Source organism: Ricinus communis, chromosome 2, assembly GCF_019578655.1.
Source record: "Ricinus communis isolate WT05 ecotype wild-type chromosome 2, ASM1957865v1, whole genome shotgun sequence".
Lineage (NCBI taxonomy): Eukaryota > Viridiplantae > Streptophyta > Magnoliopsida > Malpighiales > Euphorbiaceae > Ricinus > Ricinus communis.
Genome location: NC_063257.1, coordinates 23,448,763 through 23,463,484, shown reverse-complemented (window position 1 = coordinate 23,463,484; position 14,722 = coordinate 23,448,763). Strand labels below are relative to the sequence as shown.

Sequence of the window (14,722 nt, the reverse complement as noted above, 5' to 3'; positions counted from 1 at the left end):
TAAAAGACTATAGTAATTATTCTAAAATTTATCTACTTATAAATTTTTAATTTTTTTTACTAATTTAATATATTTTAAATGAACTAACACATTATTTAAAAGTGTGTAGATGAAATGATAATTCTTTTTCTACTTAATTAAAGCTTGAGTCTGAATCTCAGGTATACAACTGTGTTAAAACTCTTAACGTTGTTCTTTATCAACTTAACTAAAATTTCGAATACGAAGCTGTGTCAAAATTGACATAGTTCTTTATCAAGAGGGATCCTGCCTATAATAAAGAAATAAACTAATAAATAGTGGAATGACATATATATACGAGGGATGAAAAGTATTAACTCTTAAAAAATAAAGATGAAAGTGCAGAATAAGATAAAATATTAAGGAGCTACTTGTAATTATCACCAAATAGAAAAAAAATCAAATATTAGTGTGTATATATATATTATAAAAAAAGGAATACAAACATGGCGCAAATGTTGAGCGGCTATCCAAGAGTCTCGCATTGTCTAAAATTCATAAGGAACAACACCAATATCGTGTCTCGTTGCCATCATCAATGCTCTCTTTCTCTCTCTCTCTCTCTCTCTCTATCTCTCTCTTTCTTTCCCTTTTATTTTCTTTTACACTTGTTCATGTGATCATTTCTTTTCCATTACTTTTATTGTTTTTACTTCATACTAAATGGATCATAACAATTATAGTAATAGTAACTTAATAACAATAATACCACCACCACCACCATCAATGATCATTTTTTTATTCCTTGTGCACATGAAATAAAACCCTAAAGATTTAATCTATTGTTTGTTTGTTTAGGATTGTGATATTTATATAAATATATATTTAATTCTATTTGGTTTGTCGATTTATAAACAAAAAAAAAATTAATGGAGAAGAAGAAGTATCCGATTGGAGCTGAGTTTTACGTGTTGTATGAAGAGGTTGGACAAGGCGTCACTGCATCTGTGCATCGAGCCTTGTGTATTCCTTTTGATGAGATTGTTGCTATCAAGATTCTTGACTTTGAACGCGATAATTCTGATCTGGTATTGCTCAATTTTTCTTTTTTAAGAAATATATATCTTTTAGGTGTTTTTGATAGCTTCATGCATTGAAATGGTTGGAAGTTTCAGTTCTTATATAGGCAAGGGATAAAAGAAATTGTTAGTGAATGCATGTAGGGGATGAGATTGTGCTAAAATTAAGAATATTGAGAAAATATAGATTTTGCAGGAAGAGTTGTGATTTTAGAAAGATAAAAACTTGTTTAGCAGTAATTCTCATGATTATAAATGATGAGCTTGTTTTAGCTTCCAACAGTACATTATAATAAACTTTATGGAAATGTGGTGGTATTTGTTGTAATATATGGTTTGAATGATGCAATTTTTGGACATCTAAATAGTATTGTCCTTAAAATGGGAAAGAAAAAAGCATTTATTTATTAGGCCGAAACATTAGACTTTATTTTGTTGGTTGAAGTTATGCAACTATCATCTTGAAAGGGTCATTAAGGAAAATTGGAGCTATGATAAAAACTAAACTTATGGAGCTATAAAAAGGCAAAGAAAATTGTGCTTTCTAAGTACATAGTAGTACTATGAACATTAACAACAATTTACTTTGTATAAACCATTGCTAACAGAGATAGGGGCTTTTTAATTTTGACAATGTTGTGGAAGTATATTTGCAGTATTTCCCTTCTATTTTAGGATCTTTTATAGTTCGAGTAACTTTTAAGTGTTGTTAATTTTTACTAGATTGAAGTTGTATGGTACAAAAATTAAGAAAGAATTAGTGATTTTTCTTTCATAAAATATTTGCATATATCTTCCATTTCCTTTTGTACTCAAATTACTGATGTATCCTCAATGTCATTGAGAATTTTTGAAATAAGTCAAATTTTTATCCATAATGATGGAATGGTTTTGCATCGATTCTCATAGTTTTGAAGTTATAGTAATTTCTTACGCCTGTTCTGTCATGTTTATTTTTTTAAGATAATTTTTTTGATGCTCATGTTTGACCTCCTTTAATTATGTGTTGTTTCATAGAATAACATTTCTCGTGAAGTACAAACAATGATCTTGGTTGACCATCCAAATGTTCTCAAATCACACTGCTCCTTTGTTAGCGATCATAATTTGTGGGTTGTTATGCCATTCATGTCTGGGGGCTCTTGTCTACACATATTGAAGGCTGCTTATCCAGATGGTTTTGAGGAGGTAGTGATAGCAACAATACTTCATGAGGTATTAAGAGGTTTAGAGTATCTTCATCATCATGGGCATATACATCGAGATGTTAAAGTAAGTAATTGATATCTTCTTAGTCTCAAGTTACTTTAACAATCACATCTTAATATTTACTAACACCACACTAAGTTTCTTATTAACTACATTTTCTTTCAAGTAACTCAAGATATGCAATTGTTGGATATTTCATTTTATTTTTTTCAACTTCACATTTATAGGCTATGTAATAGAATGAGTAGGAATAGGTGAAGGAGACTTTAACAAGGAGTTGGCATTGGTTTCAACCATGTCTAAAGGCTTGAAAAATGGTGCTTTAGTTTGTATAAAGCTAATATATAAGAGTTTCTCATAAGATAGGGTGTAAATTAAGTTAATCATGTTGCTATGTTAAAGGTTTATGTGCTTTGAAATATGTTGCAAAAATTATTTATCAATTTAACTAATTGAATTATGGGATTGCTAAAAGTTAAGAGTATTTGTAGAAATATGAGTAATTTATTTCATTTGTTTTATAATGATTGTCTTTTGATATTTAAAGGCGGAAAACATTCTAATTGATTCACATGGTGCGATCAAGTTGGGAGATTTTGGTGTTTCTGCTTCCCTTTTTGATTCAGGTGATAGGCAACGCATGAGGAATACATTTGTGGGGACACCTTGCTGGTATGCTTCTTTTTAAAGAACTCCCAAACATTTTAATAAATATAAATTTTTATTCTCATTCAACAAAACTTATATGTTAAATATAGACAGACTACTGCCTTTGTTTATGATTTGTAAAGCTTAAAATTTGAAATATTTACTCTTGCTGTTTTGTAAAATATTTTAAAATATTAGATATAGGCACATGATAAAGCGCATATTGTTAGGGAAGCTAGCAATATTTACACATAAAGCAACAAGAGTAGAAATGAACTTCATGCTATTACTAAAAAGAATTGTAGTTTGGCTAACTTGAATATTTACGGTCACATTTAGAAAAATATAGAGGAAATGGACTTTATTAAAATTTATAAATCTTACAAGATAGGCAATTGGTAAGAGACGTAGAAATTTTGCATTAACATCCATCTAAAATGTTGTAACAAATTGATACTATTCTTAAACCTTCTATTTGGAATTGATAATATTAAATTTTTAATTGTTTTAAAGTTTCAACCATAACTACTATAAAATTATATAGCTTCTATTATTCCTTGTTATATTCTTTTGCAGGATGGCACCTGAGGTCATGGAGCAGTTGCATGGTTATGCTTTCAAGTTAGTTTATTATTTTCTCTCAAGAATTTCTCGATTCCATTTTGATTAGGTAGCATGATCTTGATTGATGTTCTCTATCGAAATTTTTCTGCAGAGCTGATATTTGGTCCTTTGGCATAACTGCTTTAGAGCTTGCACATGGACATGCCCCATTCTCAAAATATCCTCCAATGAAGGTGCATATATAAATTTTTCAATATGCGTGCCATTAGCATCATTTTTTCTATAATTATATTTTTCTTATTTCTACCTAAAGCCAAGTCTGCCTTGAAAGGTGTTGCTGATGACTTTGCAAAATGCACCCCCTGGTTTGGATTATGAAAGAGACAAGAAATTCTCTAAGGTTTGCTTAAAACAAACTAATAAAGATAATATTCTTTTGTTATAATTATGTTGTATGATGCATACCTTTTCTTTCTTTCTCTAGTCTTTTAAGCAAATGATAGCTAGTTGTTTGGTAAAAGATTCTTCAAAAAGGCCTTCTGCAAAGAAGCTGCTAAAGCATTCATTTTTCAAGCAAGCAAGATCAAACGATTATATAGCAAGAAAACTTTTAGAAGGATTGCCTGCTCTTGGTGATCGTATTAAGGCATTGAAGGTTAGTGAGCTAAATTTGGTATATAGCTTCTAATATATATACTATTGTCACTTGTATCATATTCTTAGAATTTTATGTCATTTAAAATATAGAGAAAGGAAGAGGATATGCTAGCGCAAAAAAAGATGCCGGATGGGGAGAAGGAGGAAATATCACAGGTTGTTTTTCATTCTTTGGGACGAATTAAATGTGAACCGAAGAGAAAAAAGATTATTTCATTTTAAGAAATTTTATTGTTACATCTTAAATTTTTTTCCCTGAGTCGATTCTATGAAGAAATAAAATGTTGTTTTCAATCTTTTTTATCTATATTCTATCTTGATTTAGTTTGTTATTTGCCTTTAACCTTGTCTTGTTCATATACTAAATAACAACCCTAAAAGTTATATCTCTCTCTTTAAATGTGCTTGTGCTATGTCGTTTACAGTCTTTTCAGTCTTATAAGAGTAAACTGTAAAATGGAACTCTTCATAGAAGATCATTAATCTGTAAATACTGCCAACAGAAAAAGAAAAAGGAAATGCACTCTTAAGTTTTTTGCTACTATTTTGATCTATGTTCAACGATCTTTTGAACATCTTGAGATTTCAATTGAGACATATGACTATATTTAGGAAAAAGATCTTTTACTATATAAATAATATCTCTATCATGTTGTTGGCGTTTTCATGCTTGGATCAGAAGTTGTATAAGATATGTGTTGGTCACTACTATCTTTTATTATCTTCATGGTTTCTACACTTGGCTGTATGTTTTTTCTCACATGATTATTAGTATTTTGTTATCGGTAACCTAATTTATGTCATTAATCTGTTATGTGTATCATATCTACTACTTAGTCTTTCTTGGTATCTCATTTTAACTAGCTCACAATATTACCTTATGTACATATGCAGAATGAATATAAACGAGAGATTAGTGGTTGGAACTTCAATCTTAAAGATATGAAGGCTCAAGCTTCCTTGGTATGCCAATAGTCTATGTTGTTATCTGTTATGAACATTTAGTTGAAACAATGGGTAGAATTTTCTTGATCATACTATATCTATCCTATCAGATACATGATGAGGACCTAATATCTGATAATAATCTAGGAGGAAGCTCAAGTTCACTGTCTATAATTGATTCACTTGAAAAGCAATTGGAGTTTCAGCACTCTTCCTTGGGGCAAGTTCCAGAAATGGTATAATAATATTCTGATTTTTGATGCTTGTAGTTTACTTGAATTTTTAATCAATATTTTTCTTTTCAACGGGCTTCTTTGGTTCCTTGTGATAATAAATTTCACAGGATGAGACTGATCTGATGCAATATCAACCCACTCATCTTCAATTAGGCAACTACTCTATGAATATTTCAAAGTATGCCCCTAGCCAATCTTTCTATCTTTAATTTATTATTTCTTCATTCGTAGAAGTAATTACAACATATAATGTGGGTGCTTTATAGAAGATTTGATTTATTATTTATCTCCTAAATAGTATATATCTCTTGTATTTATCTCTTACCATATATGTTTCTATCTTTTAGGAATATTTTATTTTCTTTCTAGTTTGTTTTGTAATATGAGTCTTGTAAAGAAGAGTCTATCTAAGTCCTTGTACGTAAGTAATTCAATAAGAAAATATATGGAATGAAGTTTCTTCATGGTATCAAAGCAGGTTATGTAAAAACTCCATTAGAAAAACATGTCTTCTTCTCCATCTGGAACCCCCACTAAATCAACCATTGTACCATTATCATAAATTATTCATGTTTCCTCTGAAAATTTTGGCCTTAAAGCAGATAACCCTTACTAAAACCAATTATGACACTTGGTATCAAATCATGGAGATGCACATTGTTGGGCATGAGAAATTAGATTATATTATGGGAGATTCTCCTCAACCCGACCCCGAATCAACTGATCCTTCTTATTCTAAGTGGTATGCTAAAAACCTGAAAGTTAAAAGCTAGTTACTCATATCAATGATACCAGAAATCATGAAAAGGTATCTTTGTATCTGAACAGCCTGTGAAGTCTAGAATGCTCTTGCAAAAGCATTCTATGATGGATCGAACGAAATAAAGATTTTTTCTCTTAATCAACGAACATTCCTAGTCGGTAGTCTGGCATATCTCTTTCAACTTATTATGGGGGGTTAATTGAAATATTCTAGAAACTTGATCATCGGGATAAAGTAAGAATGAAAGATCTTGATGAAATCGCTATGTATAAAGTAGTTGTGGAAAAGTTGAGAATTCACATCTTCTTAAACAGACTTGATGCTGAGCTTGGACAAGTGAGAGTAGAAATCCTTCGAATGGATCCAAGTTTAGATCTTGAACGAACATATGCATATGTCCACCGAGAAACAAATCGAAAAAAAAAATCTTAACTAGCAAGGCTTCCTCGGAGGCAACTGCATTGCTCGCCAAAAGAAATAACTTGTCTACTAACCAAAATACAACTCGGAGCTTTGACATTGGTAATAAACAAACCAATTCAATAAAGTAATGTATACATTATGGTGCAACAAGACATACTCAAAGCAGATGTTATAACCTGATTGGATATCCTGAATGGTGGAATCCTTCTAAAGCCTTGAGATGGAAGTCTAAAACTACATAAGTATCAACAGTTGCAGCCCAGCAACCTTTCTCGCCTGATGTTTCTGCTTTACACATATCCTTAGAACCACCAGGTAAATATTTTTATAATTCTGCTACTGTTTAGGTCGTATACATGAATGATTGATTCTAGATCATCTAATCATATATCTGTTAACACACTTATTGAGATAAAACCATCTAAACAATTTGTTGTGTCTACAGCCAATGGTATAAAAGCTAGTGTTACTGGTAAAGGGTCATTTTTACTTGATAACTTAAATTTAAAATCTGTTTTGATTGTTCCATCTCTAAATTTCAATTTAATGTCTGTATCTCAACTAACCACCTCTTTAAATTATGTAGTAATTCTTTAGCCCGATTATTGTATTTTTAAGGACATCAAGATAAAGAGTACTAGAAAAGGGAAGCTCCATTATCTTGACCTTGCACCATCTAGCTTCAATGCCTTGACTGAGTCATGTTCGGGGAATAGTAGTTCAGTATCCTGTATAGAAAATACAATCTGGTTATGGCATAAGCACCTTGGACATGCATCATTTAGATATTTAAAGTATTTATTTCCTAAGTTGTTTTCAAAAACATCTACTTTGAACTTCAAATGTGAAACTTATGAACTAGTAAAAAGCCACCAAGTCCTTTTTCCAATTAGTTTAAATAAAAGTTCATCACCATTTATGGTTATACACTCTGATGTTTGGGGACCCTGCAAAGGTACGGACCTTAATTGGAGCTTGTTGGTTTATTTCTTTTATTGATGATTATAGTCGTATGACATGGATATACTTAATGAAAAGTAAGCAGGAGGTTTGCTTATTATTCAAGAAATTTTATTTGATGGTGCAAACTCAATATAAGACTTCAGTTCAAGAACTTCGGACAGATAATGGAGGTGAATTTATTAATCATGAACTCATGCAGTTCCTCCAACAACATGGTGTAATCCATCAAACCACATGTCCTTATTCTTCTCAATAAAATGAGGTTGTAGCAAGAAAAAGCTGACGTCTCTTGGGAATGGTACGAGCTATACTATTTAAAGCCAATATGCCTCTCCAATATTAGAGAAAAACTTTATCCTTAGTCTCTTACCTCAGAAATCAAATTCCATCTTGTACTCTAGACTTTCATACCCCACTTAATATATTAAATAAAAGCCTTACATCACAATCATTACTGAACTTACCTCTTAAAGTCCTTGGTTGCATCGCCTTTATTCACCTTCCTCACCATGTACGCCACAAGCTCCAACCTCATGCTATTCATTGTATCTTTGTTGGGTATGGTCTTCATAAAAAAGGATATAAGTGTTATCACCCTCCAACTCGATGAATGTATATCAGTATGGATATCCAATTTCATGAACATCATATGTATTTTCCAACTGCAAGTAAGGGGGAGAGAAATATTGACTTGTAGCACTCACATCCCGACCTTCTTCCACATCCTGATCTTAGACACTTTCCTAAAGCCGAACTTCCCCAAACACAACCCAACTGTCCACAAATACAAATCGACCTTCCACAAATCAAACTTTTCCAAACACAACTCGACCTTCCTTAAACACAACTCGATCTTCCAACAGAAACTCCCGACCCATTTGAACAGCCCGAACAAGAACAACCTGAGCATTATTCTCTTGATTTTGGAACAATCGAGCATTTCGAACTTGATATTTGGGGTCAAGGTAATAGAACTGAGCTTGAAACACCATAGTCAATATCACCTTTACATCAATTTGATGTAAAGAATGCTTTTCTTCATGGCAATCTCCAAGAGAAAGTATACATGGAACAAACCTTTGGGATGTAGACTTTAGGTTGAAGGAAGTAAGTAAATTTGTAAGCTGAAGAAGTCTCTGTATGGATTAAAACAATCTTCAAGAGCTTGGTTTGGAAGGTTTATAAACTCAATGAAGTCCTTTGGCTATAAATAGAGTAGTTCCAATTATACTCTTTTTTAAAATATAAGGAGGGAAAAACAATTATTCCTATCATATATGTTGATGATATGATTGTAACAGGAGATGATGTTGATGAAAAGATAGCCTTACAAAATTATATTTTTAAGAGTTTAAAATGAAAGACCTTAGTGATCTTAAGTATTTCTTAGGAGTTGAGGTACTACGATCTAAGCAAGATATATTCTTGTCTTAAAAAAAGTATCGAACTTGGTTAAAAAAGTCGATATGCTAGCATGTCAACCAGTTGATACTCCTACTAGTGAACATACTAAGCTCAACATATTTTCTGATAAAGTCCCTACGAATAAAGAAAGATATCAAAAGCTTGTAGGTCGGTTAATGTATCTTACACATATTAGACCAGATTTTTCACTCTCTAAGTATAATAAGTCAATACATGCACTCTCCAAGTGAAGATCATATAAAAGTTGTTCTTCGTATCTTGCAGTACTTGAAATTCTCTCTAGGAAAAGGCATATATGTTCACCAAAGGGATGACTTTGTCTATTGAAGGCTATACTGATGCTGATTGTGTTGATTCTATTGATGATAGGCGATCAACAACATGTTACTTAACCTTTATTGGAGGAAATTTATTACATGGAGAAGTAAGAAGCAAAGTGTTGTAACTCAATCGAGTGCAGAATCTGAGTACAGAGGAATGGCTAAAGGTGTTTGTGAGTTACTTTGGATCAAGAATTTACTACATGAACTTCGAGTTCCACATGTTAGTCCTATGAGACTATATTGTAATAACAAAGCTGCATGTGATATAGCTCATAATTCAGTTCAGCATGATCGGACAAAAGATGTGGAGATAGACAAATACTTTATTAAGAAATAATTAGAAGCCAAGATAATTGAAGTCTTTCATATTCGATTTGAAGATCAACTTGCCGATATTCTTACCAAAGCAATATCAAGTAAATTTTTTACCGAGGATTAGACAAGTTGGGCATGGAAAATTCCTATGCACCAATTTGAGGGGGAGTGTAGAAGACTTGATTTGTTATTTATCTTCTAAACAATATATATCTCTTGGATTTATCTCTTACCATATATGTTCCTATCCTTTAGGAATATTTCATTTTCTTTCTAGTTTGTATTATAATAGGAGTCTTGTAAAGAAGAGTCTATATAAGTCTTTACATGTAAGTAATTCAATAAAAAAATATATTGAATCAAGTTTCTTCATGCTTCTGCAATGAAAAAGCTAATGCTCAAAGGTTTATATTGAAGTTGCATCATTATTGTTTGTATTCAATTGTTAATGGGAATGATTTATTTTGTAGAGTTGGATTTGAAAAATCTGATGATGACTTCAACATTACAAGCCCATCCGGTGATCAACATGTTTTACATAGTTCTTCACCTTATCTTAATGATAATATGGAGAACAATGTGACAGAGAAATCTATATTTGAGATCAATAGAAAACCAGTAGAGGGCATAGCTTTGCAACAGAAAATAAGAGGTCCATCAGATGGCTCTAATCCACCAGAAAATATAATTCCTTTTGATAAAGAAGAAAGGTTTGACACTAAATGTTACATAAATGGCAAATTTTTCATGGATGATGTGGTTCTTGTAATGCTCTCCTTGTATTCACCACCTTTTACATTTAACTGTTAAAAGCAGCAAGTATTGCTTTTAAAAAGTAGTCATGCATTCAGTCCAATCTTTCTTCCAATGATTAAACTTCAGAATCTTTTGCATATTTTATGGTGAACTGCAATATTGGATCTTTAACAAGTTGTTATTGCATCAAAGCATTGAACGTTTGAGCTTAGTTGGTATTTGGTAGGGAAATCAACTAGAGTTCAGGAATGGATGGATAACTAACATGTAACATTGGTAACCATCACTAAATGGATGAGTTATTATATTTTGAAAGCATGTTAGCTTGTTCGGCTCTTATATTTAATCCTACTGCTAAATTTAGGGAGCTTGGAAAATAAATAAGTCCGGACTCGTTGACTAGAAGTTTAAATATTTATCATAATATTGTTGGTGGTAAATAATCTTCAAGAACTCGAAAAGAATCTTTTATAGAAAAGGTGAATAAGAGAAAACCGGCCATCTTGGTTTTGGTATTATGAGTAAAGATGATCATTGGAAAAATTAAAGTAAAATTAAAATGATAACTTCATGTTGATAATTTGAAAGTGAAACTTAGGGGTTGTTGCGTGGGGGTTTGTGAGTTTGTTAGTAATATGTGGGTCTCATATTCTATAATTATGTAAATGTGTTTCTTTATTTTGACCAAGCTCAATTTTACAGTGATAAGTTGCAAAATCAATCACAAAATAATTCAAGCTCAGAAGATGATGATGTAGTTTCTCAAATGCCTTTTAAAGCATCTAAGATATTAGGCAAGTTCTTAAAACTAATTTCAGTCTTCTTATGTTTGGTTCTTTTTTGTGCTAAAATTCTCAGTTTGTCACTAAAACTAGTAAAATTTCTTATGCTAACAATGAAAGTTTCTATTTCCCCATTTAATCAAAGTATTCTTGCAGCACAAAACAATGATGAACTTGAAGAGAAAGTAAAACCGCCAGTTGTTCAACAAAGAGGACGCTTCAAAGTTACTTCTAAGAATGTTGGTATTGAAAAGGTGACTTGGAAGGATATTAACCTTCATGATATCCGTTCTTATGTCTAAACATGATATAACTCCATTTTCTTTTCAGGTGGTTCCATTGCCTATATTGCAAAAGAGTCATAGCATGCAGGTTCGTAGTTCTGAGGTTAGCACATTTGTGCCAACTGCTAAGTTGTTTGTTAGATTGCTATTTGTCTAAACAACGCTTTCTGTTTTCCAAGAGATTGCAATGTGACAAGCTTCAAAATGAAAAACAATATGTTTTTGAGAAAATATATTGAGGGCTTTCTTGTTCTCATTTCTCAAAACCAAGATTGGATACTCTTAACATTTATTTTGTAAGCTAAAGTAATCCTTAGAGTTCTTGAAGTACCACTACTTATACCAATGCAATTCTATGTATAACATTCTATTTGATGAACAAACATCCTATAACCTAGTATTCTGCCTCTTCTTTCTTCAATATACTTTGGATTTAATGAAAGCTATTGTCTAAGTTTGTTCGACTTCAAGTTGTTTCTTTTGTTTCTATAATATATAATAAATCCTCTAGTGTGGCTTAATTTCTTTTCTACACTGAATTATGATATGTGTGCCACAAAAATTTTACATAGTTGCCTATAGTCAATTAAATATAAAGTTTATCTCTAAGTTGTTTCTCATGTTTGTCTGTACTATAAAATCTTTTCAGAATTTCCTATTATCAATTAAAGCTTTTGCAAAACCTTCCATGAAATTACTAGACATTTTGTCCCCTTGCCCAAATGCAGGCAAAATCAAACATAGCCCAAAGGATATATAAAGAGAAAGAAAATAAGTTGGGCTAGAATGTGATAGCATACATTTATATTTATATAACTTCTAACAGGGGCAATAAGTTCATTTCCATATTTTCTTCCCAGAATCCAATTCTTGTGAAATGATGTTCAACTCTTTTAAGAAAAACAAAGTTGTATTAGATTCTTGTAGAGGATGTAAGATGTCTTACATGTCAATTATTAATGGTGTGGAGATTTACATGTTAATTATGTTTTTTATGATTATCTTTATCAAAGAACATTGTCTTAGATTGAGCAATTATGAAATATTAAACTACACTTTCTTTCGCCCGTAACTCATATACATGCATAAATATGCTTGAAACAAGAATACCTTCTAGACTATGATTTTTCTTGTCTTACGGCAATGCTTTGGTTTATTTAGGTGCTACACCAACATCCTGGGCTTTCTGTGCCAGCAACACCTGATTCCACATCATCAACTCCTTCGGGCCATTCTCTATTTCCTCTTTTGAATTCCGTTTTGCAGAATAACATTATTCAAAGGGTGTGTTATCATCCATAGTATTTCTTACCTTTTTCTTTCTTAAATATAATTGTTGATTTTTCATCTTCTGTCAATGTTCCTGCTACTGCTTTTCGGTCTTCAACCCTCTCAATAGGATAGCATCCTTAATCTGATGAAGCAAGTCTGTGGTTATGATACTCCAGGTTCTACTAATCCACTTGTTTCTTCTTCTTTTACTTTTTTGGTGTTAAAATCGAAGGTTCTTACCTTGATGTTTTTCTCTCACTTTAGCCAGTCGTGCTATTGATGGAGGATCCACATTGTCAATAGCAAATTCCACAAAGAAATCTTTGGTATGTAATAATAACTCTTTCATTGTTCTTTTGGAAGTCTACAACCAAATTATCATGTGACTCTAGATGTTGCCTCCGTTATATAAGTTGCTCCTATAAGTGCCAGATTATACTTTCTATAAATGACATGTGAAATACTGCATTATGCCTTTTTGTGTAAAAGGATTTTAATATTTTCAAAAGAAAAATAAATAAAGAGAATTTTTATCAGTGAGAGCCATATGAAATTCCTTTGTTGTGATTACATGTAGGTAAATAGAAACCTGGATTCCTTCATTACAATCTCTTTCTTGGATCAATAACATTGATATTTACCTTTATGTGCTGGTCATATTGGAAAATAACTACCTTGGATATCTTTTTAACTCCTGAACATGTTTACCAGAATTTAAGACATGGATTATGCTTATTTCTAGATAAAGAATGTCTAGGTTTATTGTTTGTTAAAACTTTTAACTATCAAGTTCAAAGAGCTTTTTATGAAAGGAAGCACCTTTTAAATTCACTCGAGGGGTTTAATGTGGAAAGTACATTAATTGCTTAGGATTATAATATTTATAAATTATGGGTCTTGCTTGCTATATGCATTCTGATTTTCACCATTGTTTTTGCCTCTTCAGATGACTAGTGAGAGTAATAGTAGTTTTCTCGATAGGGTATCGTACATTTACTTCTGATTTTTGTGTTCTTGATCTCTATCAGAGCAAGATTTTGTGACTTTAAGATTATGTGGAAACTTAACTAATTTAACATTTAACTTCTAAGCTAATACTTTTTGTATGACATTTCCAGCTAGAAGCAGCTCATGACAGGGAGAAGGAGTTGCTACATGAAATAACGGAGTTGTAATGGAGGTATTCAGAATATAATGCAGATTTATATGCATCTAAACATAAGCATGTGCATGATCACACTATAAAAAATCTAACTATATCTTGAAAAATATAGGCTTTTATGTGCTCAAGAAGAACTCAAAAAATATAGAACAGAAAATGCCCAGGTCAATTTTCATTTATCCTTTACCTATATGCTCACTTATCTGTTGTTTATTCCACCATTATTATCTAACACTAGAATTTTAGGTATGTTTTCAGTTTTGAATCTACAGCAGGATGAATATAGAAAAAATTTCACAAACTGCACTACACAAACGAATATTATAAAGAGAGACGAAACGAAATACAAGATGATCAGAAGACAAGTGATTAAATATGGGTAGGCTATTTTTTATTTTTAGAGTAGATAGGCTTATTTTGGTACAGTTGTAGGCAAGAGAAACATATTGCTGGATTTGTGTTGATTCACCAATGATGCTATAAGTGTACATGACTAGTATTTTATTTTTTAAGTCAACTTGGGAGTTGTAGACACCTGGAGCTTAATATATTAGGCATTTATTCTCTACTTAGCAATGTGGGTCTAAATTAATTCAATTTCTCAACAAGAATTTGACTCTAGTTAAATAGATAATGCAAATTATATGTGTGTTTGTGTGGTTATCTGCTTTCTTTTACTTAATTTTTTGCCCGATTTTGGTTGGTTTCATCTTTTACATACACTTTGGAGTGTTCTTCTTGCAATTCCTTTTGAGTTTTATTAAATGTTTTTAAATGGAAATACAACCTTTACTACTCTGCTATACCTGAGATTTGTGATCTAACACAAGACCTCTCTCAACACCATGGCTTCGAATTTGGCTTCTCCGCTCCTCAAACAGGCCCTCTAACATTTTTGAACCACAATAAACAAAACCACTCACCTCATCTCTTATACTCTACCTAAACCAATCTT

General features: G+C 31.7%; 1 protein-coding gene across 1 annotated transcript; it reads left to right on the top strand.

Annotated features, from left to right (window-relative positions):
- Positions 1-597: 597 nt before the first annotated feature.
- On the top strand, positions 598-14,414 carry LOC8274812 (serine/threonine-protein kinase OSR1). Its single transcript, XM_015722372.2, has 21 exons — positions 598-1,049; positions 2,058-2,312; positions 2,797-2,921; positions 3,474-3,518; positions 3,613-3,694; positions 3,793-3,861; positions 3,946-4,116; positions 4,209-4,274; positions 5,013-5,081; positions 5,174-5,299; positions 5,407-5,477; positions 9,982-10,221; positions 10,970-11,061; positions 11,206-11,303; positions 11,380-11,421; positions 12,495-12,617; positions 12,733-12,781; positions 12,870-12,931; positions 13,724-13,785; positions 13,880-13,931; positions 14,026-14,414. Exons 1-19 carry the CDS (start codon positions 891-893, stop codon positions 13,778-13,780), a joined length of 2,001 nt encoding a protein of 666 aa, XP_015577858.2. The 5' UTR covers positions 598-890; the 3' UTR covers positions 13,781-13,785; positions 13,880-13,931; positions 14,026-14,414.
- The last annotated feature ends 308 nt before the right edge of the window (positions 14,415-14,722 follow it).

Excerpts from the sequence above, each read along its gene's own strand:
- LOC8274812 (XM_015722372.2), top strand. The coding sequence starts at position 891 with ATGGAGAAGAAGAAGTATCCGATTGGAGCTGAGTTTTACGTGTTGTAT. Across the intron at positions 1,050-2,057 it reads AACGCGATAATTCTGATCTG|AATAACATTTCTCGTGAAGT; the intron begins GTATTGCTCAAT and ends GTTGTTTCATAG. Across the intron at positions 4,275-5,012 it reads AGAAGGAGGAAATATCACAG|AATGAATATAAACGAGAGAT; the intron begins GTTGTTTTTCAT and ends GTACATATGCAG.